Below are 27,242 nucleotides of genomic sequence, written 5' to 3'. Positions count from 1 at the left end.
AACGCCGCCAGAGAGAATCAAAAGTGTCTGTCTGTGTATATGTGTAGTTTGTACCTCCGGAGGGCCCGCTAGCAAACCTTGTGCTCCACGCCCAGTAATAAGCACGGTGCAGGTGGGACACATCTGGAGCATGGAGACTCAGGATTCAATGCCAGGGGCCTCATGTTCTGCCTCGCCCTGGCACCCTCATGACCAGAAGGCTCACGACAAGGGAAAGGCTCTGTCCCAAGGTCTGTGCACCAAGTGCAGGCATTGCACGCCTGTGGGTAGGAAGGAAAAGGATCTCAGCTCCTTACTGAGAGCCTTTCATTCATATTCTAGACACAATGTCAACACCATTGGTGACCCTGATATCCCGCGTCTCAGTATACAAGGAGCATTATTAACTAAAGGAGTTCCCAGTAGAGGCTTAGTGGTCACAGTCGGATAGTTGGTAGCTCAAGGGGAGGGAGCAAAGTCTATGCCTCCTAAAAGGCCACTGTGGGACCTTGTCACACAGGCACACTTCCTCTAGTACTGCAACTTGTCCTAGGGTAGTCCCTCATCACGGACCTCAGTGAGGTTTGTTATTTTTAATAATGACCTTGGCACAGCAGGAAAAGATTCCAGGGTATTATTTAAGAAGGCAAAAAGCTAAATGATTCATTTCATCTAAAGTCACAAGAATGAGACCAGATGATGAAGTAAAGTTTCGAGGATAGAGTTTCAGTTACCTGGATACTTGTACATAGCAAGTCCTCCACGTCCTAACCAACACAATCCTGGGTGCATTTTCTGGATCATTTCCAGAAGAGAAGGCTCCATTTTATTATTATTTTTTTCCTTTACCTGATGCCTACATCTTCCCTCGCCAAGCTCCTGGCATTAGGGGGGAAACTTGTTTTATTACTCATTGTCCGTGTCTTTTGTATTTCCAGCCATCGGGCTTCATTAGAAATGATACTTCTCTGGCCGATATGCCAGATTAGGCAAAGAGACTGCAGACAAAAGAGAAAAGAAGACACTTTCCTCAAATAGAGCAGACCCCTTCCTGCCACCAGGAGGGAGGTTATATTTCTGATCTTGTCCCCCAAATCTCAGATTTCATAGGGAAATGATTACCTTCCTTGAAAATGGCTTTTTGGGGGGTTTTTTGGCAATGACATTTTGGACAAGTTCAAGTAAGGCCAAAAGAAGTTTTTCTTTATTTAAGAGAATATTACTTTTATTAATTGTTTATCCCTCTCCTTTTTTTTAAAAAAGTAATGAAGCAGCATGCTGCTGCTGCTGCTGCTGCTAAGTCGCTTCAGTCATGTCCGACTCTGTGCGACCCCATAGACGGCAGCCCACCAGGCTCCGCCGTCCCTGGGATTCTCCAGGCAAGAACACTGGAGTAGGTTGCCAAATTGCTTATAAATACCTCTGTCAATATTCCAGGAAAAAAAAATCAATTTAAGTATGTCTACTTTCCTGGTGGTAGCTGTGATTTTTCTTTCATCCCATTTGCTAGTGTCACGCGAGTGTATGTTCCTTGGTTCTTTGTCTCGTCACAACAAAGATTTGGAACGATGGACATTCAAGCTCTTGGCGCGTCACAGCTCTCGGGTCTTGGACAAACCATGTTATAGCTCTTAGGCAAATCAGCGTTGCAGCTCTATTTTATTTAGAAGATAGCAGGAGAATCCATCCTCGAAGTGTGAGGGCATGCCAACCCAAAGACTTGAAGAGAAGAGAGTGGAGGAGTGCATGGGGAAGCGGAGGGGGGCGGGGGGAGAGCGAGAGCGCGCGAGAGCTAGCGCGCATGCACGCTGGAGAGAGAGAGAGAGAGAGAGAGAGAGAGAGAGAGAGAGAGAGAGAGAGAAAGTGAGAAAGCGCTTTGGCTCCTCCTTTTATATGTTTTTTCCTCCACCTGGGCCTGCCCTATGCAAATTGGGCTTAGCCAGGAGTGCTGTTTGTTCTGTTTGTTCTGCCTGAAGTCTTCACTCTGGTCCTCGGACCTTTCTTTGACTTTCCTTGTCTTTTAGCCACTGCCATTTTGGACTCCTTTTCCCTATTCTACCTACTTAACACTAGTGTCACTCATGTGCGAAGAGAGCTTTTTTGGCTGGGGTGATCTGCCTTAAACCCACTCCAAAGTTAGAATTCACCAAAAGCAATGCCGCCAGAGCCACCACCCGAGAACTGCAGTTTGACCAGAGGAAGTGTGCACTGAACAGATGAGTGACTCTAGTCCTTGCCTGCTGTGGGCTCCTCTCAAATCGAATCCATCATTTTTCTTTTAATTCTGATTCATTTTTCTTTTTGGAGACCAAAGCAAATTTCAAAACAGGAACTGACAAGATTTTTTTTTTTTTTTTTTTTTTTTTGTGGTGGGCAGGGAAGCCTTCATGGTAGAAAGCAAGAGTTTTATTGCTGATTTTTTTCAGGGCTTGTCACTCTCCTGCTTGCCCCTTAACATTTTTTTTTTTTCCTTTTGTCATCTAAAATTTCTTAGTATGCTTTGTTTAAGCCTCATTATTACATTTATCTTTTCAACCTCTGGAATCCACTTAAATCTTTGTCTGATGCATAGATAGTTATTTGCATAAACATCCTTCTGTACCGGAAGCCAAAGTGGGAATTCTGTACAGAAATTCTGTACATGTGAGACTTAGGTAATTTAAGAAGTTTATTTACCTGTTTCTTAGATTCAGACATCTAATAAAGACTCCTTCCCTCCCTTAGCTGCAATGGGACGACACCCCTCAAGAGTGTCAAGGCTAATATCTACCTTGACTTCTACAGTGAGGACTGACAGGAAGACACATATTTTGTACCTCAGACAATTCAGCCTAAATTGTTTATATTGGCGAGAGAGTAGGAGATAAGCTAAAGAACATAATTTGTTTTCGATCTAAAGATATAAAGATGTGAGTTTTTATCATTCTGCAGACCACGAGTGTGCTGGTTGTCAAGAGATGCTTTCTGCTGATACAGAACAAACCCATTCAGGCAGCTCAACGCTCCTAAAAGACAAGCAGAACCCCTCATGGTTAGGTAGGTGTGTTCTGGGCATGTCTAATGGCAGGCAGCTGCCTTCAGTCCCCTCGCCTCTGTGAGGAGAATTTTTTGTATAACATGTTGGCTGGAGGAGAAAATAGACCCAGGCAGTCAATGAATTTGCAGTGTTTAGTTAGAAAGGAGTTTGCCTGTAAGTGACTCTGATGGGGAATTAGCAGGAAGCACAGGGCAGGTCGACTTATCTGAGTATCTGTGCTGAATTGTATTAAACGGTGGAAACATTTTCAAGTTTGCTCTTGAAGAGCGTACTTTCAAAGCTTCTAGCTAATACAGTACCAAATTTCCTTGAAAACCTGTCCTTTGCCATAGAGTTTTTCTGAAAAGCTGAGAGATTATATTAGGCTTCTTTACTTTGGTGTCCTTGGTGGCAATAAAAATGACCAGAGCTGAGGGGTGAGTATGCAGCAGCCATGCTGTCTCATTGAATCCTCACTTCCCCCTTGCAGGGCGGAGGCGCTGTTATTATCTCCATTCTACCGATGAGGAGACTGAGGCACCAGGGGTTAAGTAACTTGCTCAGGCTCCCACGACTGATTGGTATGACTTACCGGTTCTTTTAGAAAGACACAGGGTGCTTTGCTGCTGCTGCTAAGTCGCTTCAGTCGTGCCCGACCCTGTGTGACCCCATAGACAGCCCACCAGGCTCTGCCGTCCCTGGGATTCTCCAGGCAAGAACACTGGAGTGGGTTGCCATTTCCTTCTCCAGTGCATGAAAGTGAAAAGTGAAAGTGAAGTCGCTCTGACTCTTAGCAACCCCATGGACTGCAGCCTACTAGGTTCCTCCACCCATGGGATTTTCCAGGCAAGAGTACTGGAGTGGGGTGCCGTTGCCTTCTCCGACAGGGTGCTTTAGACATACCTATTTCAGTTCATAGCAAGCTGGAATACTTCTAGATTGGAGATCTGAATATTTAAGTCTACGTTTGGGTCTCTCTCTATCTACGTCTTTAAGAGTCCTTAAACCAGATAAGAATGTCTCTGTATTTACGGATTAAAGAAGCCTAGCTGTGTATGGAGAAGGAAATGGCAACCCATTCCAGTGTTCTTCCCTGGAGAATCCCAGGGATGGGGGAGCCTGGTGGGCTGCCGTCTATGGGGTCGCACAGAGTCGGACACGACTGAAGTGACTTAGCAGCAGCAGCAGCAGCAGCTGTGTATGTATCAGATCTAGTTTCAGGTCACAGGCTGAAAATGACTAGATTTGGAACCAGAGATATCAGACATGCTCTGGATACCTCCCTTTGATTGTGTGTTTTTAAAAATAGTGACTTGAATATACCTCGAGGAGTTGGCATGACTCTACATAGGTATTTACAAGCCATCATGCTAAAGAAGAAAGCATCCAGAGTAAGTGAAATATGTACACTCTTGCACTATTATGGTTTTTATTGATAACTTATTCAAATTTTGAAAGGAGGAAAAGCACTCTGAAAACTGAATTTAGGGTAATTAGTATGATGTTATCAATAGGACACAGATTTTCTTTTTATTAAAGGTGGTGGTTTTTTAGAGGGCTTCAATGTATTACATCTTTTATTTCGTATGCTTATACCAAGTCTTCAAATATATTTAACTCTACCAGTTTCTTGAGCTTATTAGGGAAATTCATAGAATCACACTATTAAAGTAACTGTTAGAAATCTCCATCTCCTCTCTTTTGGCTCAAGGCAACTCAGATTTTTTAAAAAATCTCCCCTGTTTTAAAGACCCTGAGGGAAAAAAATAATCAAAAGTGTCCCTCCATAACTTATTCCAATGGTTAACAACCCTGAGAGTTAATGTTTATAAACCAGTTTCTTCCATATGAATGGAAGGAACTCTAAATCTGAAATATTGTGAAAAGGTTTGCATTATGTAAAAGACCTCCCGTTCAGAAAAAGAATCAGAATGTACTTAGCTGAGAAGGATCTCTTTACTATGATAGTACATCTATAATGCCTAAAACAAACAAACAAAAAACCAAACAAGAAGTGCATTTTTCCCTCCAGAACTTGTCATCAATCCTAGAACAGGGCTACAGATTACCTCAGGAAGTCTCATCCAGCCCTAAGTCTCTGGGAAAGTTTTACCTAATTTCAGATGGAGGGGATCGAAAGAACACCACCACTACACACACTCATGCTCACAGGCACACACATACTCACGCACACTGTAGTTTCCCAGCAGTTTGTTCTAATTCTTCCCATTCCTCTTGTCAGAATGTTTGCTATCCTTGGGTTGTCATTTAAGCCCACTTCTCCCTGGTGTTTGCTGAAAATTGAAATGTATCTAAGTTTTCATAATGTATGTCTTTGTATGGTACATTAATAAGTCACTCTGAAGTATAGAGATGATTATTTTTGTTACCATTTAATAATTTTAATATTTCTCTGAACAGATACAGACAATACTTGGAAGAATGCCTATTGGAGGTTTTAACATCTGCTTGCAGAGATTTTTCTTTTTGATTTACTAAACTCCTCTGGTAGCATCACTAATTTTATTTATAACTTTGAAATAAGTAAAAATTCACCTGGAGGAGAGATGGAACACTTTTAGTTTAAACTCCTAAAGTTTAATGTGGGAAATTGCTTTAAATTAACTAATCAAGTACATTTTAATAAACTTAATGATTACATAGCCCTTTATTCTGGTAAGATGAGAAAAATGCTCTCTTGAATCTTAATCTTTGCTAGGTTTTCTTAGGTGGAATGAGCAGATTCTTTATTTCCCCTGCACTGAATGTTTTTAGAAATATTTTCTAACATGTAGTAAGAAATTTAAGTTCCCTAGATGTATCGATAAAGCCTGAAATATACTTTATAGGTCATTAGGGAAAAATGCATGCTTATTTCAGTTCACATCAGAGTACTGGTGGGCTGCTGCCTGTATTATGTAGACCATAGGTTCTACAGCTGGACCATTCCAGATTGGGCAGGAGGGGGCTTGTGTAGTCCGCAGAATGTGATTTGGGGACCACACCCAGATTGCATCTGACCGCTGAATGACTCCCTTGCTTTTCAGAACCCCAAATACACCTGTAATTATTTTTAAAAACTCACTGCAGACCTCCACTAAAAACTGGCTCTCTATTCCTTAATCAGTTTATTACCTAAGAGCCATTTTAGGGCCATTTCCCTTTGGGATAGATGCCAAATTCTTTTTTTCTTTTTCCTTTCCTCCTTTCTCTTCTGGCTTTCCTCATCTTCCTCCCTTCCTTCCTGTTTTCTTCTCTTGAGACCTTCCTTTGTCCCCATCCTCAGACCCTCCCCCGCCCCGGGGGCGGGGGGTTGTCGGCGGGCAGGCGGGGTGTGGGCACAGGGCACCTTCCCTCCCCAGCTGCCTATGTCGCTCTTGTCTCACAGGCCCGGGGCCAGAGCTGAGCGGCCCGAGCCCCCCGCAGAAGCTGCCGGTGCCCGCTCCCAGCGGCCGGCCCTCACCTGCGCCTCCCGCCGCAGCGCCACCGCCCGCGGCTGCCGTGCCTGGACCCTCCGTACCGCAGCCAGCCCCGGGGCAGCCCTCACCCATCCTGCAGCTGCAGCAGAAGCAGAGCCGGATCAGCCCTGTCCAGAAACCGCAAGGCCTGGACCCCGTGGAGATTATGCAGGAGCGGGAGTACAGGTAATGCACCTGCCCCGCGGGTAAGATGATGTGTGCTTGCAACTACCACCCAGCCTAGAGGGCCTGGTGTCTCCTAGTGTGATGGCCATTCTTTGTGGGACCAGGGAAAGGCCTAAGGGAAACTGCAGAGGCCAAGACTCAGGCTTGAGAGTGACTTTCCAACAAAGTCTCAGAGAAGAGTTTCTGTGCCACTGGAGCCTGGGGCGGGGACCCTCCGGGGCTTCTGGGCCTGATTTTCACTCTTACAGTCAGAAAACTTTTATCTACTCCGATGACACACCAAGATCAAAAGCTCAGCCCAGAGTTCTTAAAGATACAAGAAAGTGGTCAGCTCACACTCAGACTGTGCAGTATTTTGTTCTAGTCTGTCACTGTGTTGAATGTTGACTGTGAGTGGCTCATATGTTCAGTGTGTCTGCTGGCTTGACATCTCCTGATACTAAAGGCCATCCTTCAGAAGCTGTATATAAGGAAATAATGCATTCTTTGATTTAGTTCATGCACTTGTTGGTCAATGGCTTGGTCTCACTTTTAGGGTAGGCCCCATTTAAATGTCTTCGTATGTGGTCCTTATTATAACTCTTACTCCAGAAGCTTCATTTGGCACATTTATCTGAATCAGGGATTGACAAACCTTTTCTCTAAAGGGCCTTAGAGCCTCTGTCAGAACTATTCAACTCTACCATTATGGCGTGAATGCAGCCAGGCAATAATGGGCTGGCTGTGTTCCTGTGAAATTTTATTTATGAGAACAAGCTACGGACAGGGTTTGGCCCGCAGACTCTAGTTCAGTTCACTTCAGTTCAGTTCCTCACTCGTGTCCGACTCTTTGCGACCCCATGAATCACAGCACGCCAGGCCTCCCTGTCCATCACCATCTCCCAGAATTCACTCAAACTCATGTCCATCCAGTCAGTGATGCCATCCAGCCATCTCATCCTCTGTCATCTCCTTCTCCTCCTGCCCTCAATCTTTGCCAGCATCAGAATCTTTTCCCAATAAGTCAACTCTTTGCATGAGGTGGCCAAAGTATTGGAGTTTCAGCTTTAGCATCAGTCCTTCCAATGAACACCCAGGACTGATCTCCTTTAGAATGGACTGATTGGATCTCCTTGCAGTCCAAGGGACTCTCAAGAGTCTTCTCCAACACCACACAGTTCAAAAGCATCAATTCTTCGGTGCTCAGCTTTCTTCACAGTCCAACTCTCACATCCATACATGACCACAGGAAAAACCATAGCCTTGACTAGACATACCTTTGTTGGCAAAATAATGTCTCTGCTTTTCAATATGCTATCTAGGTTGGTCATAACTTTCCTTCCAAGGAGTAAGCGTCTTTTAATTTCATGGCTGCAGTCACCATCTGCAGTGATTTTGGAGCCCCCCAAAATAAAGTCTGACACTGTTTCCCCATCTACTTCCCATGAAGTGATGGGACCAGATACCATGATCTTCGTTTTCTGAATGTTGAGCTTTAAGCCAACTTCTTCACTCTCCTCTTTCACTTTCATCAAGAGGCTTTTTAGTTCCTCTTCACTTTCTTCCATAAGGGTGGTGTCATCTGCATATCTGAGGTTATTGATATTTCTCCCAGCAATCTTGATTCCAGCTTGTGCTTCTTCCAGCCCAGCGTTTCTCATGATGTACTCTGCATATAAGTTAAATAAGCAAGGTGACAATATACAGCCTTGACGTACTCCTTTTTCTGTTTGGAACCAGTCTGTTGTTCCATGTCCAGTTCTAACTGTTACTTCCTGACCTGCATATAGGTTTCTCAAGAGGCAGGTCAGGTGGTCTGGTATTCCCATCTCTTGAAGAATTTTCCACAGTTTATTGTAATCCACATAGTCAAAGGCTTTGGCATAGTCAGTAAAGCAGAACTAGATGTTTTTCTGGCATTCTCTTGCTTTTTCCATGATCCAGTAGTTAGTAGATCCTAAATGGTTAATTTCAAAAATAAAAAAAAGAGTCCAGGAAGAACTGAGTCAAGATAAAATGAAGCTAAGATCATGGATTCGGGTGTATGTATGTGTGAAAGTCACTCAGTTGTGTCTGGCTCTTTGCGACCCCATGGACTATATAGTTCATGGAGTTCTCCAGGCCAGAAGCCTTTCCCTTCTCCAGGAGATCTTCCCAACCCAGGGATCAAACCCAGGTCTTCTGCACTGCAGGCGGATTCTGTACCAGCTGAGCCACCAGGGAAGCCCTGGTTTCGAGAGTTAGCCAAAAAGTGTGCCCTGCCACTAAGTGTTTGTGTTGCCTTCTTCAAGGTACATCTGTTTTCTGTGACTCAGTTTCCCCTTATGTTAAAAGAAGGTATTATGCAATATTATCTTTTATAGGGAGAAGATAAAATTATGCAAAGACTTTCAATACATATTAGCTATTATTATTATTTCCCAAGTGTGATTTAACTTAAGACAGTTAGGGGTTAAACATTATAGAGAACGTTAAGAAATAATATCTGTGCTTTCGTGCTATGTTGCTTTAGTTATGTCCAACTCTTCGCAACCCTATGGACTGTAGTCTGCCAGGGTCTTCTGTCCATGGGAATTCTCCAGGCAAGAATACTAGAGTGGGTTGCCATGCCCGCCCCCAGGGGATCTTCCTGACCCAGGCATCTAACAAGAGTCTCTTATGTCTCCAGCATTGGCAGGCAGATTCTTTACCACTGGTGCCACCTGGAAGCCCAAAATAATGTCTTTTGTTGTCAGTCACTCACTTTGTTGTCCTACTCTTCGAGACCCCATGGACTGCAGCACACCAGGCTTCCCTGTCCTTCAGCATCTCCTGGAGCTGGCTCAAACTCATGTCCATTGAGTCAGTGATGCCATCCAACGATCTTGTGCTCTCCCATCCCCTTCTCCTGCCTTCAGTCTTTCCTAGCATCAGGGTCTTTTCTAATGAGTCGGCTCTTCGAATCAAGTGGCCAAAGTATTGGGAGCTTCAGCTTCAGCATCAGTCCTCCTAATGAATATTCAAGATTGACTGGTTTGATCTCCTTGCAGTCCAAGGGACTCTCAAGAGTCTTCTCCAACACCACAGTTCAAAAGCATCAATTGTCTGGCCTTCAGCCTTCTTTATGGTCCAGCTCTCACATCCATACATGACTACTGGCAAAACCATGACTTTGACTAGATGGACCTTTGTTGGCAAAGTAATGTCTCTGCTTTTTAATATGCTGTCTAGGTTTGTCATAGCTTTTCTTCCAAGGAGCAAGCGTCTTTTAATTTTGTGGCTGCAGTCACCATCTGCAGTGATTTTGGAGCCCAGGAAAAAAAATAATGTCTAGAATCCCTTTAAAAACATTACCTTACTCTTTATTGTAAAACACATGGCTACTTATCTGTTATTATATTAAAATACTAATTTATCAGCTTTGAGAGTTACTCTGAAAGAAATCACAATAACTTGCCATTAAATGTGTATAGCTCTTTGGATGAAGAGTATGACTTTATTCTCACTGCCATTATTAATCCTCAATTAAGAGCTTTTATATTGCTGTTTCCAGCTTTTCATGTATCCCCAGAGAGCTAGATACTCATCATCAATTGATATTTCAGTACTGATAGGCAGATTCTGTTGGGTGAATAATTTCTGTGTGGTATAAAAGTCAAATATCAGCATTGTATACTCATTTGGGGCAGAAAAAATATTCATATTCAGTCCTTTCTTTATGTTGCTATTAAATAAAAAAGCCAAAAGCCATTTTAAAAGACAATAAATGGGATAGTTGGGTATTGTTTAAAATTCTGACTTCCTAAGTGCTAACATTTTTTCCCTACCTTGACCATACAGAGCTACCAGTCCTTTTGTTGAATCACATAAACCCCTTATAACACAGACACTGTACCTAGAAATGCATCTGGGATTTTTTCCTTCAGTTCAGTTCAGTTGCTCAGTCGTGTCCACCTCTTTGCAACCCCACGGACTGCAGCATGCCAGGCTTCCCTGTCCATCACCAACTCCTGGAGCTTGCTGAAACTCATGTCCATTGAGTCAGTGATGCCATCCAACCATCTCATCCTCTGTCATCCCCTTCTCCTCCTGCCTTCAGTTTTTCCCAGTATCAGGATCTTTTCCAATGAGTCAGTTCTTCACATCAGGTGGCCAAAGTATTAGAGCTTCAGCTTCAGCATCAGTCCTTCCAATGAATATTCAGGACTGATTTCCCTCAGGATTGACTAATTTGATCTTGCTGTCCAAGGGACTCTCAAGAGTCTTATCCAACACCACGGTTCAAAAGCATTAATTCTTAATATTTTTTTCCTTCTTCAGCCTATATTATGGGGGGGGGGGTGTTTGTGCGCACTTATTGAGTCCTAAATTTTCTTTGTCATTTTTACCAGAACTGTATTTGCAGGGTTTTCTTGTAACGAGCTCATTTTAACATTTTTTTGGGAAATTATCTTAAAGGATGGTCTCCCAAAGTACACGGTATTAATAATTACTGTTTAGCCTATTCTAGTATGTGGAAAGGTTTTTGTCCTCCATACCTGTGTCAAGTTAAAAACATGTGTCCATCAGTATCTTCTGAATTACAAGCATTGCAGAAGGTGGTGGAATGGCTAATTGTCATGGTATTATTATTACTTGATAACATGTCTCCTCTTCTGTTAAGCTGCCTGGCTTTTGAAGTGACCGATCTGGCAACCCTAGGTTCAAAAAGCTGGTGGGTGTTTTGGCCTGAAATCTCCCATGGCTGTCTTGAGAAGCTTAGGTTTATACTGGCAGGGTTTTGCAGGGGTATCTTTTATCTTCTTTAGTTACAGAGCAAGAGCTGACTTTTGCCTATATGAAGATAAATTATCCAGTTGCAGAAATTAGTTAAATATATTCCTTTAAAAGGGTTAGATTAAGTCCCTTAGGCCCTTGTAAAAGACAGCTAAAACCCCCCTTTCCCCCTCTTTGAGAGAATGGCTTACTTACTACCCTTTAGCACTGTTAGGAAGAGTCCGGTGTAACTCTCTCTTCTGATTGAGGATTTGAGAAAGGTCTTTTTTTTTTTTTTTTTTTTTTTTTTTAAGTCTCTTTTATAATTTTATAAACTTGGTTTGAGCAGAAATCATTTGTCAGAAATTCTTTAACCAGATGTTCATTTCTTTGTTGTAATATCACTTACCTTGTCTATGAAAAATGAAAGAAAATTGTCAGAATCTTAACTTTTTTTTTTTTACTTTTAAGTCCCTTGGCTGCTTTTCCTGTTCATCATGAAATCAGAATTTTGACAAAATTAACTTTGCTTTTTCAGTAATAGCACATGTAAGTTTCTGCAAGTGAACACTCTGCCTCAGATCTATATAAGCTCTTAAGTTAAAAACGTTTTGTTCTCATTTAAATTGGATCCTTTCTTTTAGACCATCTTTTCTTAATGTGGAACTTTATTGCTTTTCTCTGTAGTGTCAGTACCTTTCTTTTTTTTTTTTGGTGTTTTGGCATGTTTTCTTTGCCCCGTCAATATACTTCACTTCAGTTCTTCCACCTAGAGTTAGAGGGTTGATCAGAAGTGCTCCAGGAATTATAATGTTAGCATGTAAATTCTACAAATGTTACATGAGAAAGAAATATATTTCACACTGAAAGGGATTTATTTGAGAAGAGTATCTTTGAATGATGTGAGCCCTCTTTGGTATCAAGTCAGAACTTAGTATGAAAACAGCATACTAGTCCCCCGGCTTCGGGAAGCCAGCCTAGTGTTTTTTGTACTGCCCTGGCCTCCATTACAACCCTGAAAATTCCTTCTGAAAAATTACCAAGAGCTGCTTCATCAGCAGAGTTACCAAAAGTCAGTCTCCCTCTCTCTTTCTTTTAAAAAGTGTCACTCAGCTCCTGGAAGGAACAAAATGTACCAGTGTCATTTTCTGTTCAAATAACTCTCCTACAGGAATCATAAACTTCTCCTCTGGACCTGAACAAATATCTGTCGCCTTTAATGGAACTCTTTTTCTTGCCAGAACAGTAACCCCTCTTGATTTACTGTTCAATCTGTATGAAAAACCTGAGTGACCTAATTCTGCTTCAATTTTCTGTACCCGTGAGGACACTAAATGAGTCTCCTGCAGTTATGCAGTATTACATCTGTTGTTGTTTCGGGAAGTTTAGAATCCTGAATCTCTTTATCGGACTACCTGCTGAATCCCATTGATGGGAAGATGAAATTGTCTGGAGAGGAGCATTATTTAAAATGAAGATTTCTATTAACAGCCACCACTACCCAAAGATAAAATTCTCTATGTAAAAGAAGCCCCTCCTATCCCTTTACTACTCCCTCTCCCCATGTGCTGAATTGGATGCATATAATTTTACGTCGGAATCTACCTTTCCTCTTTTCCTATAGTTTGCACTCTGTACTTCTTGCCTCCCTTCCATAAAAGAAAGAGTCTTTTGTCCTGGAGAATCTGAGATTCACTGACAAATTACTAGGTCCTTTGGAGAAGCCATCATTTCAGGGGCTTCCCTTCCCAGCTTCCCACCGACTCCCACATCCAGGTGACCCCATGCTCCTCCTACCCCACTCCCCACCTTCTCACCTCCCTGATTCTCCTCTCCACTCCCCAACGTCCACCCTCCTGGTCCAGTGTGATTTAATCTCTACACAGTCAGGCCAGTTGTCCTAAGATTATTTATTTAGCCCCAGTTCCACAGTCGTTTAGACGATTAAGGAAAAAGCACCCATTCCTCTAACACAGCACCTGACCCACTTTGTCAAAGAGAGTAAAACACGATGCCAAGGGACAGTTTGAATTCTGGGTTATTCTGATGAAAAAGGACTGCAGTAAATATAGAACCAAAGAAGCAGAATAACCATATCGTTGGCCTTTATCTCACCCCGCTACAGTATTTAAATTTCCCTTAGTATGGCCTTAACTCTACACAGGTAGAATTGTTTCAGTTTCCTTTTTTCCCCTTTAAATTATATGTTTGAAAAAACTGTAATAGATTTTTCTCTTAATATCTTAATTGTTAAGATGCATCATCTGTTGCTGTATTTGGGAATTTTTGGCCATGTGCATGTTTAAGAAATTGAATTGGATAAAGGAAGTAGATGTTTGTTTCATACAGAGAAAAGTTAAAAACCATGATTAGAATCCCATGAGCATCAATAGTAAAAGGAGTGTGGAAGAAGGTTGGGAGAGTTTGAACAATTTGATCGAGAGTAAGTTGATGAATGTTTATTGTTATTGTTTGAACCTAATGCATTTTTAGTCTGTTGCATGGTAAAACCATTTATAAGTACTATTGTTTATGTTGGTATGCGTTGTTGAAATAACACGATAACAATGATGATACTAGTAGTGACACGTGATGATAATAGATCATTCAGTAAATCATAATAACACATATATACCAAATAAAAGAGGAATCGATCATAATATTATTTTCATGAACGTGTTCATTGTTCAGTCATATCAGACTCTTTGTAACCCTGTGGACTGAAGCCCACGAGGCTCCTCTGTCCATGCAGTTCTCCAGGAAAAAGTACTGGAGTGAGTAGCCAGTCCCTTCTCCACGGGATCTTCTAGACCCAAGGATGGAACCTGGGTGTGCTGCATTGCAGGCAGATCTTTACTGTATGAGCCACCAAGTGAGGTCAGGAAAAAAATGACACATTTCCCTTATTATTATTTTTAAAGTTTTGAGAAACGTATTTTATTTCTCTGTCAAAGCAAACAGCTCTAATTTTTGTTTTAAAAAAAGCCCTCATTTTGATACTTGGGCTTCCCTGGTGGCACTAGGGGTAAAGAAGCTACCTTCCAATGCAGGAGATGCAGGTTCTCTCCCAGGGTTGGAAAGATCCCCTGGAGGAGGGCATGACAGCCCACTCCAATATTGTTGCTGGAGAAGCCCCATGGGCAGAGGAGCCTGGTGGGCTACGGTTGCAAAGAGTTGGACATGACTGAAGCGACTTAGCACACACACACACATGCATTCATTCTGATACTTGGACTATATGAACTATTAAGATATTTTGCAGTGTCCAAGTCACAGAAGGTTTTCTTTTTCATATCAATATATGGCATCATAAAGGTTAATAAAACCATGAAACTAATTTTAAACAGAATGTTTAGTTATCAACTTTTATAGCTGAGTTCCGCGAGAGTTTGCCGCTAGGAAGTGTACTTTGATTGTCTGTGGTGGTGTTGCAGCGGTGCTGGTTTAAAGCCAGTGAGGAGTCTCATCCTGGCGCTCTCCTTTACTGGCTCTGTCAAGTCCACGTGTTTCTTAGTATCTCTGAACTTCAGTTTTCTCAATAACATAGTGCTGTTATAGACTTACCTTGTAGATGTATATGTGTGTGTGTGGGAGAGAGAGAGAGAAAATTAAATTGTGCTGTAAATACACCTGCAATGCAGGAGACTCCAGCTTGATTCTTGGGTCAGGAAGATCTGCTGGAGAAGGGATAGGCTACCCACTCCAGTATTCTTGTGTTTCCCTTGTGGCTCAGCTGGTAAAGAATCTGCCTGCAATGCGGGAGACCTGGGTCGGGAAAATCTCCTGGAGAACAGAAAGGCTACCCAATCCAGTATTCTGGCCTGGAGAATTCCAAGGACTGTATAGTCCATGGGGTCACAAAGAGTCAGACACAACTGAGTGACTTTCATTTTCACTTTAAATGCACCTTAGTGCAGTTACTGTTAGTTTAGTTTAACTTACTACCATTTACTGTTCTTTCTTTGTCAAAATCTATTCCAAGTCAGTTTTGCCCCCAAATTTGAGGGAAGGTGATTCAAGGAGATCCAACCAGTCCATCCTAAAGGAGATCAGTCCTGGGTATTCATTGGAAGGACTGATGCTAAAGCTGAAACTCCAATACTTTGACCACCTCATGCGAAGAGTTGACTCATTGGAAAAGACCCTGATGCTGGGAGGAATTGGGGGCAGGAGGAGAAGGGGACGACAGAGGATGAGATGGCTGGATGGCATCACCGACTCGATGGACATGAGTTTGAGTGAACTCCGGGAGTTGGTGATGGACAGGGAGGCTTGGCATGCTGTGATTCATGGGGTCGCAAAGAGTTGGACATGACTGAGCGACTGAACTGAACTGAACTGATTCTAAAACTAGATTTATTTATTTATTTATTTTTTATAGTTGGCTATTTTATTTTATTTTTTTTTAATTTTATTTTTAAACTTTACATAATTGTATTAGTTTTGCCAAATATCAAAATGAATCCGCCACAGGTATTAAAACTAGATTTAAATGGCAGATCATTATTTGTAAGCATAGGACCCAGGTGAACTCTAAAACCAGTTTCTGTGACTTACAGTAACAGTATCGCAAATAAATTAAGTGGGATGTCTTTTATTTTCTGTTCTGCCTCTATTATGAGGAAGTACCCACAGTTCTGTTTTTTGGGTTTTTTTTTAATGATGGCCAGACTGAGATTGCCTGGCAGTCCTTTTCTAGAAACTCTTAGTTTTTCACATGCTGTTTGCTATTTACTGCTGCCCCAAACCAGATTTTTTTTTTTTTTTTTTTTATCTGATTTGCCTTTTCTTTTCTCAAGCAAGTATTGCTCACAGAGGAAATGGTTGTGGTTGGCAGGGCTCTTTCTCTCTCTCTGAAAGTTTTGGGTTGGCTGATTTCTGTGGCCTCAGCACCTAAAACTGTTCTTGTTTACTCAGCATTAATGCCTGTCATCATCAGCATCTTGGAAGGGAGGGCCAGTGGCCCCACTGCCTTAGGACAGAACTAGAAGTTAGAAAGAGAACTCTGTTGTCTCAGCTCTGCGCTCTGGCTGGGAGCAAGTCAGATTTTTCCTGGCTGTCACTTTCTCTCTCTCTTCAGAGGGAGCCATGGGACTTTGACTTTGCTCCTACATGTACCCCAAGCCTTCCTTCCTGGCTGTTAGAGACAGGTTGTGAAGAAGGCCAAAAGTGTTAAGTAATATAGCACCTGTGGGCATTAGTGCAAAGGGAGCTTTTCTCTGCTTAACATCAGATAATCTGTTTGGGTGTCAGAAGTTTGCCATCAGTATCTGCAAGGTGTTCTGCCATGAACGTAAACCTGAGACTGTTGTCTCTCAGTTAAGACCAGGCTGTAACATCTATTTTCCCCCCCCTCCCCCATTTTATCATCTCCTTTAGACTTCAGGCTCGCATAGCCCATAGGATACAGGAGCTGGAAAATCTGCCTGGCTCTTTGCCACCAGACTTACGAACCAAAGCAACCGTGGAACTGAAAGCACTTCGGTTACTCAATTTCCAACGTCAGGTAATAACTTTTCCCCAGCACATCTGAGGTACAGGAAATGAATGTAATTGTTCCAGAGTGTGATCTGTGCGTTTCCTTAAGTCTGTTCAATATTATTAAAAAGATATAAATTTAGTGTATCTTTTCGACCAGCAGCACAGAACTGAAAAGTAATGAAGATGAACTGCTTATTATTCTATTTTTCTCTTCTGTACATCAGAGACATTTTTTTCTCTCCCATATTATGGTTTCCAAAGTCTGACTTATGGCATTTTGTTACTGTAGATGAAACCTTGAGAACAGATGGAGTAGCTCATGTTTGTCTTTATGATTTCAAAGGAAAACAGGAAGGTGATAGATCAGAGCTTCTTTGTAAAGAGAAATATAAAACCCTTAGCTCTGACTATGCAAATTATTTTAACAAATATGAAAGGCCCTTAACTAAATTAGTAGCTCATTGTTTATACAAATACATAAAACTATGTTTTGTAACTGCAGATTATTCATCAACACCTACTTTTGCAGCATCTGATCACGTCAGACCCCAGCACTGACTCATCAGTGATTTTGTAGCTACTGTTCTTGCTATGGTCTTAGTAGTCACTGATTAATAAAGGCAAGCATAGCGATCTATTTTACAATTGCTAAATCTGTAGGAGACTAGGGGGATGAAGTAGAGCTAACGTTCACTTTGGCGAGTTTTGCCTTGCTGATCCCAAAGCTACAGGTCCCCTAATTGTCACTCAGCCTCATTTAGCCAAAGGGGAAAAGGAATGCTTCCTGGCCAGTCAGATGGGCTTGTTTGGGGAAGGACTCAGGCATGCAAAATGAATTATTAACAAGCGAAAGTAGTTTGGAAGGATTGAATTGCATGACTTGGTCTATTGGAGGATATGAATAAAATTCCACGGCCAACCCGCTTCCTGTTATCATGTGAACTTGGAAATATGTTTGCTTTGCTGGTTATAATATCACAAGAGGGCATCATGGTGGCTGGCGGCTACTTGGCTATAGGTATGTGAGTAGATCAGAGCTTAATTAAAAAACCAAAAAACTGTGCATTCCATTTGTTTGTTTCTTGTAGGTAACTTTATAAGCCATTTAATACAATTTTATTAAATGACTATCAATCAACTATAGTTTCAGGAATAAGATTACATTCAAATTAGCTTTGCCATGCTGGATTCTGATTGGTTTCTGATTTTTGCTTCATTTTATTGAAAAACCTGTTATCTATGAAGTTTTCCAATGATATTAACTGTAATGGATGCTGATTTCAGATTCAATCAAATAATTATTTCAATGCATGTTTCCAGCCCTTACTCTCTACCACCATATAACATATGATATGAATGAGGTGTTACATTTATGATAATCTGAAAGAAGTCCATGATATAGTAAAAACAAATAAATAAATACCTTTCAAAGATCATTGTTAGAAGTGAGAGGAAGCCAAAACTAGTATTTCCCATTTATATATGAGACAGTGAATTAACATTGTTTGGTGTCTACAGCTACTTCATATGAACAGGAAGTAGTTCTATTCTTTTTGCCCAGCGTCATCAATGTTAATCTTTAAACACAAAGAGAAAATTAGCATGGCACTTAAAATGAAGTAAAAAAAATGTTTAAAGCTTATTAACTAATTAATATCATTAAAATAATTAGAATGAATCGATTTGTTTAAAAACCAAGACATTCTCTACTTATTTACTATAGACAGTGCTGTACTTGGCTTCTTATCTGAATTTTTTGGAAAGGAAACTTTGAGCATCTCTGAACATACCCGATACCCTTGGCATGATGTAGTTCCTTTGTTTATAGAAGGCCAGCTGTGATGGAGAAACTCAGGAGTCCCTTTTCGGCTCCACCAAACGGAGGGCAGGGGGACAGGGGTCTGGCCTCCATCAGGGGAGATGTTCTAACCACTCCCTTCTCGACAGCTGCGACAGGAGGTGGTGGCCTGCATGCGACGGGACACGACCCTGGAGACGGCCCTCAACTCCAAAGCGTACAAGCGGAGCAAGCGCCAGACCCTGAGGGAAGCCCGCATGACGGAGAAGCTGGAGAAGCAGCAGAAGATTGAGCAGGAGCGGAAGCGAAGGCAGAAGCACCAGGTACTCGGCCCCGCCACGTGACTGGGCCGAGTCAGAGCCCCTGAGAGATGGGCCCCTGCGGGTGGTGGGGACATCACAGAGAGGATCCCGGCAGCGTAGGTGGTCCAACCACACCGTCTCATAGATGAGAAAGCTTAGGCCCAGCAGAGAGGTGACCTCCCCAAGAACACGGGAACAGTCAGTACAGGATGAGTGGGGAGGGCACTGCTCTCTGAATTCCAATCAAGTTTCATAGTCATAACCCCTTGGGATGCTGCTGAGGAGGTGGGTGCAGGAAGGTTTCCTAGGACAAAATCCTAGGGGAGAGGGAGCTTGGAAAGAACAGGGCAAGCAGTTATTTTTATAACAAATATAAATATAGTATCCTGGGCTTTTCAAGGGCCCAGTTGGAGGTTTCACAAGGACAGATATTTTAAAACATTCCTTTCCAGAGATTTGGAAATATTTTGATGTAGGATTTGATTCTCGTGTCATAATCCTATAAATTTTGTTTTTCTGAGCTTAATTTGGTTTTGTTGCAAAGTGCCTTGCTTGGTTTTGTTTTGCAAAGTGTTGGACTTTAGTGTAAATAAGGTTATGTGTTTCCCCTTCTTTATCTAAGAACTGGATACAAATGGTGTGTGGCCATTTTAGCTTCCTATAAAACTCATTTTGGGGGACAGTTCTAAGGTATTTAAGTGAGAGCACTACTTTCATAACGTGATTCAACTGTTTGTCCTCTCAGTATAATACCTGTTTCCCTGGGCTTTATTCGAGAGTGATTTGCTTTAAATTTCATCATCACCATCTTGAAGGTACCTCTCAATCTCTGATCTTTCCGTTTTCATGTGGCCACACCCTCAGGACCTGGGAGGCTTCTTTTCTACAGGCTGGCACTGAAACAAACTTGGAGAGGTCACCTCTCCCACCACCCTGTAGCCCACACCTCAGCTGTGGAGACACACCAGGGCGCCCATCCCAAATAGGTTCTAGTCTCCCCTTGCTGTTCAGTACACACTGTGAGTTTTCTTGGACTGGGTTGAAACTTTAACTGGGAACTGGATGTTCAGCCTTCTCTTCTCCCTGCTGTGGATCCTTTAGGAATACCTGAACAGTATTTTGCAACATGCAAAAGACTTTAAGGAGTATCATCGGTCTGTGGCTGGCAAGATCCAGAAGCTTTCCAAAGCAGTGGCCACCTGGCATGCCAACACCGAAAGGGAGCAGAAGAAAGAGACGGAGCGGATTGAGAAGGAGAGAATGCGGAGGCTGATGGTAAGGACCCTGCCTACGGAAATTCAGGAAAATGCTTTGCTCGTAGCCATCTGCACTGAGAAACATGCCATGGTACAAGGAGAAAGTAAAAGCTGTTTATCGAGTATACTAATCCATTCCTTTAAACTTCAGAAGGATAAGGTAAAAATACCTTCTTTTCCCTAGACAACGCAATGCCAGTAGTCAAGGGCTACCACTGATGAGTACGATGTTTCCATGTCCTAGGGTGGCACTGGCACTGCCAGTTTGATGATAGCTTCTCACGTGAAGATAGGTTCTCTATTTTTTAGGAGTTTTGATAACCAGACCTGGAGGGATGGAAGTGGCAGTTCTTTTTAAAGTAGTGCCTCTTTTCTCTTATTCTCTCCTCTTCTTCCATTGCCAAAAGCAGAAAGCCCAGGATATTTCATTGTGATTTCTGCCAAACCTTTAAGATGATCACCCTACCACACAAGCATTCCTTGGTATCCACAGATTGGTCCCAGGACCCCACCAGATACCAAAATCCGTGATGCTCAAGTCTCTTATATGAAACAGCGTAGGACAGTGAGCCTTCCGCATCTATAGATGCGGATGCAGAAACCACAGATATGGAGGGCCTAAATTAAATTGTTTCGTGGAATAGAAAAAGAAGAAAACTCCCAAAGTCGTCTTTTAAAGCAAGTATAATATCAATACTAAAGCACTGTGAAAAATTCCAGTGAGAAAAAAAGACTAACATTAATGAAAAAATTTTGAATGATATATTAGCAAAGAAAATACAGCATGGTATTTAAAAAGTGGTTTAAAAAATAGTGCTTCTTTGAGACTAATGACACAAGTTGTTTTGAATGAATATCTCATTAAATTGTGTCTTGGAATCTAGGAAGTTGTTTTTTTTTTGAAGTCTCTGATGCTTATGCTTATCTTTTTTTTTTTTTCTAATGGTAGAAATGTTTCTTTAATAGTTTAAAAAGTGATTTTTCAGTTAATTTTGAAATACTGCTTTTTTGCTATAGCTGTGTTATTGTGGAATGCTATTCATGGGTCATTCCATTTCTACTGTTACTTTTTAATGGATATATAAACACAGAAGGAATTGGTTTATATCATAGGCCTACATATTTGCTTTTATTGGCCACTTATTTTTGGAATCAAATCTCAGAGCACACCATGGATTTTAGAAAAGTGTGTGTGATGTATATTGACAGACCTGCATATTCTTTGTGGGATGTAATGCCTGAGTATTGGATGAAGATAAAATCATTAGGGTCAACCTGTAATTATGTCCCTGAAAAATTCCAAGTGACACAGTCCTGGCTGGTATTACAGTTTGCATTTTTTGGTCATTAATTTTTCTTTGGATTTCAGAGAGTAAACAACATATTTTAAAATGCTCTGTGTCCAGGTACTACTAAATCTTGTCATCTTCTGCCTCCCGCTCCTTTTTTGGACGGGAAGGGACTGTCTCAGAGATTGCTAACTAGCTGGGGAGACCATTTTATAGTCATCTGAGCAGTAAGCAATCAAATTTGTCTGATTCAACTGAAGTGAGACTATATTAGAACTTCAGTAACAGATTGGTTTGACACTAATGATTAGGCATTTGCAAATCATTAATTTTTGCAATTAAGTGATGGAATATATAGATAACGGAGAAACTGAAGTTTTTTTTTATCACTCTTTCTTCAAGTGAGATCAACCATAACCAAAAGCAATTAGAGTTATAATAGCATTCGAGGTTCATGTTCATCCACGGGGCAGACAGCAGCCAGGAGGAGTGATGAAGCTGCTGTCGCTCCAGCAAGTGCTGGAGGGACACCCTTGGACTGAAAAACCCAAGCTCCTCTATAATGGAGCTGCCTCCTAAAGATTTTACTATGTGTTCCTTTTATTCTGCATCACGTGAAGAAAATATTTTGGAAATGTCCTTTTATTGGGATGTATAAAGAAGATTTCTCTTGAAACAACCCAGAGTCCATCAGAGTTTTTATTTCATTTAACCTCATAACGTTGCTAATGGAAAGTACTGTCACTGTTTTATGGCTCAGCACTCTCAGGCTTCAGGTGCTAAATGACTTGTCTCCAGTCACCTGGGTGCACCATGCAGTGCTGATCTGGGACCAAAATCCCCACAACTTGACCTTTGCTATCAACCGCAGTGTCTGTCATGCTTTGAAGTATCAGAAATTATTTGTTCAAAACCTATTCAGTTCTTCGCCTCTGGAAGTACTTATGGAAATACTTACGAATGAAAAGCTATTACGGAATTTGCTTCAGGACCATTCAGTTCAGAATTACAGGGCAGAGGTGGGGGAAGGGGCAGCAGTGAAACGAGTCATCACGTCATCACGAGTTAATTGTGTTGGTTGCTGTTGGTTATATGAGTGAGTTTACTACTTTCTCTGCTTTTGATTATGTTTAACAATTTCCAATACAAAGTTAAGGGTAAGCTTCAGATGGTGAATCATCAAATTGTAACACTTTTTGTGCAGTTTAAACAAAGAAGAATGGAAAGTTGGCTCGAAGTGCTTGATCACACCACACAAATTGTGTAGTTACATGTGTTGATCTGGCCCTGAACCCCCGTTCTTGGAAGGTAGGCATCACACCGCCCTGTGTTCCCCAGTCCCCGCCAGGGTTCAAGGACTTGGGCGGCTGGAATCATTCAGTTTGCTGCACACACCGCTGAAGTTCAGACCATCAGGAGAAGGATGTGTGGGAAAAGGTGTTGCCCACAAACTTTTATTATGTTCTCGTCACATTCTTCTTTCCTTAATAGGCTGAAGATGAAGAGGGCTATAGAAAACTGATCGATCAAAAGAAAGACAGGCGTTTAGCATACCTCTTGCAGCAGACTGATGAGTATGTGGCCAACCTGACTAACCTGGTTTGGGAGCACAAGCAAGCCCAGGCGGCCAAAGAGAAGAAGAAGAGGAGGAGGAAGAAGAAGGTGAGTACTCTGATGCCTGTGGCTGAGCTGGGGATGTGTGTTTGGGGACCGGTTTTAGGCCTGTCTTGCCCTGTAATGAGTACTCCTTAACTACCCTCATGGAAGACTTAGATGATTTTACTGTAAACACTGCTGACATAGATGGGTTGATGAGGCATATTAGACAACATATTGGAGATGGACAGAATGTATATTCAATTCCTATTTCCACTGTTTGACACAATATTAAAAAACTAAGTACACATAGTCGATAGGAAAGGGGAAAATGTGGCCCAAAGAAGGGTTTGCTCAAGTGCAATGCGTAGGCAGGGGACTGCTGAGTTAAGAAACTGGAATGAAAGATGAAAACCAAAATGCCTTGTTCAGATTGAAAGGAGCCAGAGGAAGATGAAAGAGAGAGCTTTGAGATACTTTTAGTAACATATTTCAGCCTGTTTGGACAGACAGCTATTGCCAAGATTGTTCATTCAGTTCAGCTGTCCTAGCGTTACAGTGAGGAAAATGTGCAGGTCAGAGTTTTAGGTCATTACAGAAAACAATAGTCTTATGTAAAATAATCTGAATTATCATGAGAAGTGAGGGTAAGATTTACAATCTCTGTTCTGCAGATCGTATATCTCACTTCAAGGGTAACCTGCTTCCCTGTGTGGACCTGTGGATATATTAGATCCTCTTGGAAGCTTAGGTAGTCTGGTAATATAGTTCTTGGTGGCTATTCCATTTTCATGGTCAGTCCTGATTGGTCTGGGTATAGACATCAGCAGGAAGGCTTTAAAATTGTGAAGATTGAGGACTGGTAGCATTTAATCATTTTTTTCTGTGCACGGAATAATGGAACAAAATGTTTTTCGAAAAATAATTAATTTCATGGCTCCTGACTTCTCATACCTGTTTCATAATTAAGGAGGAGGAATAAATGATTGAGAAGGTGCCTTCTGCATCTGATTTCTTTAGTATAAGATAGCTCCCCTTATTGTGAAGGTGAACGAGGGATGAGTCAGGGTTTGCATTTCGACATTTCCTTGGTGAGAAATACCAAATTTTCTTGTCAAGGTCGCATTATAGACTTTGCAAAATTCCAGCTCCCAATTTCTAACTTAAAGTTGACACATGGCAACCAGATACAATTCTGTAATATTCTGTAGGTGCATGCTAAGTCACTTCAGTCATGTTCAACTCCTTGAAACCCTATGGACTGGGGCCCACCAGCCTCCTCTGTCCATGGGATTCTCCAGGCAAAAATACTGGAGTGGGTTGCCCTGCCCTCCTCCAGGGGATCTTCCCAACCCAGGGATGGAACCAGTGTCTCTTATGTCTCCTGCAATTGGCAGACAGGTTCTTTACCACTAGCATTACCTGGGAAGCCTGTGTTCCATAGGTGGACCCATGAAATAGCAGTTTTAGTTTTTCCTAATCCTGAAGTTTATTCTGTGGAGGCTGTAACAAAAAGGTCACCGTTAGTGTTTTTAACATTGCAGTTCATATTCTATGTTTGTTTGTGATCAAAAGCTAATGACTCAAATTTGAGCTTCTGGCTTTTAATGAATGGATTGTTGCCATAGTACTGAGGGCTTCCAGGTGGCTCAGTTGTAAAGAATCTGCCTGCCAATGCAGAAGATGTGGATTCAGTTCCTGGGTCGGGAAGATCCCCTGGAAAAGGAAATGGCAACCCACTCAAATAGTCTTGCCTGGGAAATCCCATGGACAGAGGAGCCTGGTGGGCTACAGTCCATGGGGTTGCAAAAGAGTTGGACACGACTTAGCGACTAAATAGCAAACAGTCACAGTATTAAATTGCTATATCATCATAGGCAAAGAAAGATACATAATTGAGTAGTAATGATTATGCTTTTGTTTCTGTGTTAATCTTTACAGAGCAGGAACCTGTTGGTATTTTTCATGGTGCTTGCAACTCTGCATCATCTATAGGTTGACTCTCTACTTCCAAACTCTTGCTTTCAGATTTGCTAATAGCACTTATTTTTTCTATCCCATGTAGTTGCTCAGCAAATATTAACCGAACTCTTACTGTGATCTAGGCAGCGTGCTAGATTCTGAGGGAGAGAGTACAGAGGTGAGGAAGATTTCTCCTGCCCTCCTAATTAAACCAAAGAAGGAGACAGGCAGACATTAGTCAAACTATGCACCTGAATATATAAGTATAAACTGTAACAAATGCTGTGAAGGAAGGCAGGGAGCCAGACTACAACCTGATTGCTTGGCAAATGAGTCATAGGTACCCCAAGTGACTCCGGTCTACCTGGCGTCTCTCTCTGGGCATCTCCCGTTGATGAGCTCACATGATGAAATATGCAGAATTGTTACTTAATTATCAGCCCTTCCCCTCTTGCCTGGCATGCTGTCAGGATGCCTTGCATCTGAGCACTCCCTGCCCTCAGCAGGACCAAGGAGATCAAGCTCAATTTCCTTCCCGGCCATCTTGTTGGGAAACACTGGATAAAGGACAACAAGACACTGGGATCCTTTCTAGTCCTTCCTGAAAACTGTGTCACAGGGTCTTAAGACTTAGTTCAAAGTGAGTCACCCAATTTCAGATGTACCTTCATTCAAGTGCAAAGAAAATGGATGCTTTCAAAAGCTGATTATTTGACACTTTGGATTATCTGGAGTTCCTCTCCCCTCCATTAGAGTGAATGATTGAGAGTTGTTTGTTCCAGCTTCTCTGTCGGGGAGGGAGGCTGCTTGGGGACGTTTAATTCTATGCTATCCCTTTCAGCATTTCCCGTAGAAGTAATATCACGCTGCACCTATCTACGGGGTTATTTTCTCCCCCTTATTAAGTAAGGCATCCCCAAATCTTTGTTTTGAAAACAGCTTCTTTACCCAGTGAACTAATAGCACTGAGCTAGTGGCAACACTTGAAGGATAAGATCTAGGTCACTCCAGGACCTCTGCCATCAAAGATGAGTATGATGGACCTTGTGATTTATTGGAAAGGGGCAACTTTGTTACTTTTTGTCATTTTTTAAGAATTACCCCAGTGTAACGGAGAAGGCCTCTTTCTTTCTTGGGGAGTTGATCCTGGTTACTTGGTATTAATGAATAATAAAGCGGGTTTCCTGTAACCTCAAATGACCTTGCTTAATTTTTCTCTTCTCATCAATAGAGCCACTTCTATGAAGTCTACATTTATAAGTCATTCTGAAACTTCTCTCTCTCAACCTGTCTTCCATTAATGCTCTTGAAGTGGAAGAAAAAGAAGTAAACTCTGTGTTATCTACTCGAGCGTTAGAGGAGGAATCGTTTTTCAAGTATTGAAATAACTAATTATGTGACACCGGCTCATGCGGGACAGCATGAACAGTGTTAGTGTGTGCTTACCGTGCCCTTGGAGGTCTACTTCCTCTGCTGTGAGAGTTCTGGCCTATCTACTGGAGGGACCCAAGGTTGAAATGGGGGTGTGTACACATAGAAGTGAACATGCTCACTTATGACTTGGATCACTATCTAAATCACATTAATACACTGTCTTTTAAATTCATAACTGCATCAGAAAGCATAGAATACTAATTGTTCTTGTTCCCTGGTAGGATATTTCATTAAGAGATCTATAACCCAGCTCTTCAGTCTCTTAATCTGTTAGAAGGTGATAGGAACAGGACCTACAACCTGCATTTGTTGTAAGGATTGCATAGGTTATATGCATGCATGTGCACTCAATTGTGTCTGACTCTGCGACTCCATAGCCCGCTAGGCTCCTCTGTCCAAGGAATTATCCAGGCAAGAATACTGGAGTGGGTTGCTATTTCTTACTCCAAGGGATCTTCCCGACCCAGGGATGAGACCTGAGTCTCCTGCGTCTTTTGCACTGACTTGCGGATTCTCTACTACTGAGCACCTGGGAAGCCCAAGATTATCTAAAGCACTTTGAATGCTCCCAGGGACATAGTAAGTGCTCAGTAAATATTGGTTATCTTATCAGGAAGTTCTGTGGTATAAATGCAGGATAGTGAGTGTCCAAATATGGTTATAGGTTTCTCTGAAAAGGAAATCTTCTTTTTCCACTTATTGCATATTCTCTGTGATGTTGAGAAAATAAATGGCCATTTTTTTCTAGGTGAAGCTCAGTTAGCTATTACTA

The 27,242-nt window shown here is 41.8% G+C and overlaps 1 protein-coding gene across 9 annotated transcripts in view; it reads left to right on the top strand.

Moving 5' to 3' along the window:
* The window catches only part of SMARCA2 (SWI/SNF related, matrix associated, actin dependent regulator of chromatin, subfamily a, member 2), a 180,861-nt gene that overhangs the window by 26,130 nt on the left and 127,489 nt on the right, over positions 1 to 27,242 (top strand). For all 9 annotated transcript variants that reach the window (XM_055578207.1, XM_055578211.1, XM_055578206.1 and 6 more), the window contains exons 5-9: positions 6,384 to 6,639; positions 16,732 to 16,858; positions 18,781 to 18,954; positions 20,035 to 20,208; positions 22,970 to 23,140. In XM_055578207.1, coding sequence (XP_055434182.1) covers positions 6,384 to 6,639; positions 16,732 to 16,858; positions 18,781 to 18,954; positions 20,035 to 20,208; positions 22,970 to 23,140 — 902 coding nt within the window. The remainder of the gene's footprint in view (positions 1 to 6,383; positions 6,640 to 16,731; positions 16,859 to 18,780; positions 18,955 to 20,034; positions 20,209 to 22,969; positions 23,141 to 27,242) is intronic.

The sequence above is a fragment of the Bubalus kerabau genome, chromosome 4 (assembly GCF_029407905.1).
Source record: "Bubalus kerabau isolate K-KA32 ecotype Philippines breed swamp buffalo chromosome 4, PCC_UOA_SB_1v2, whole genome shotgun sequence".
Taxonomy (NCBI): Eukaryota; Metazoa; Chordata; class Mammalia; order Artiodactyla; family Bovidae; genus Bubalus; species Bubalus kerabau.
Note: the sequence above shows the minus strand (reverse complement) of the source record. Positions and strands in the feature narration are given on the sequence as shown.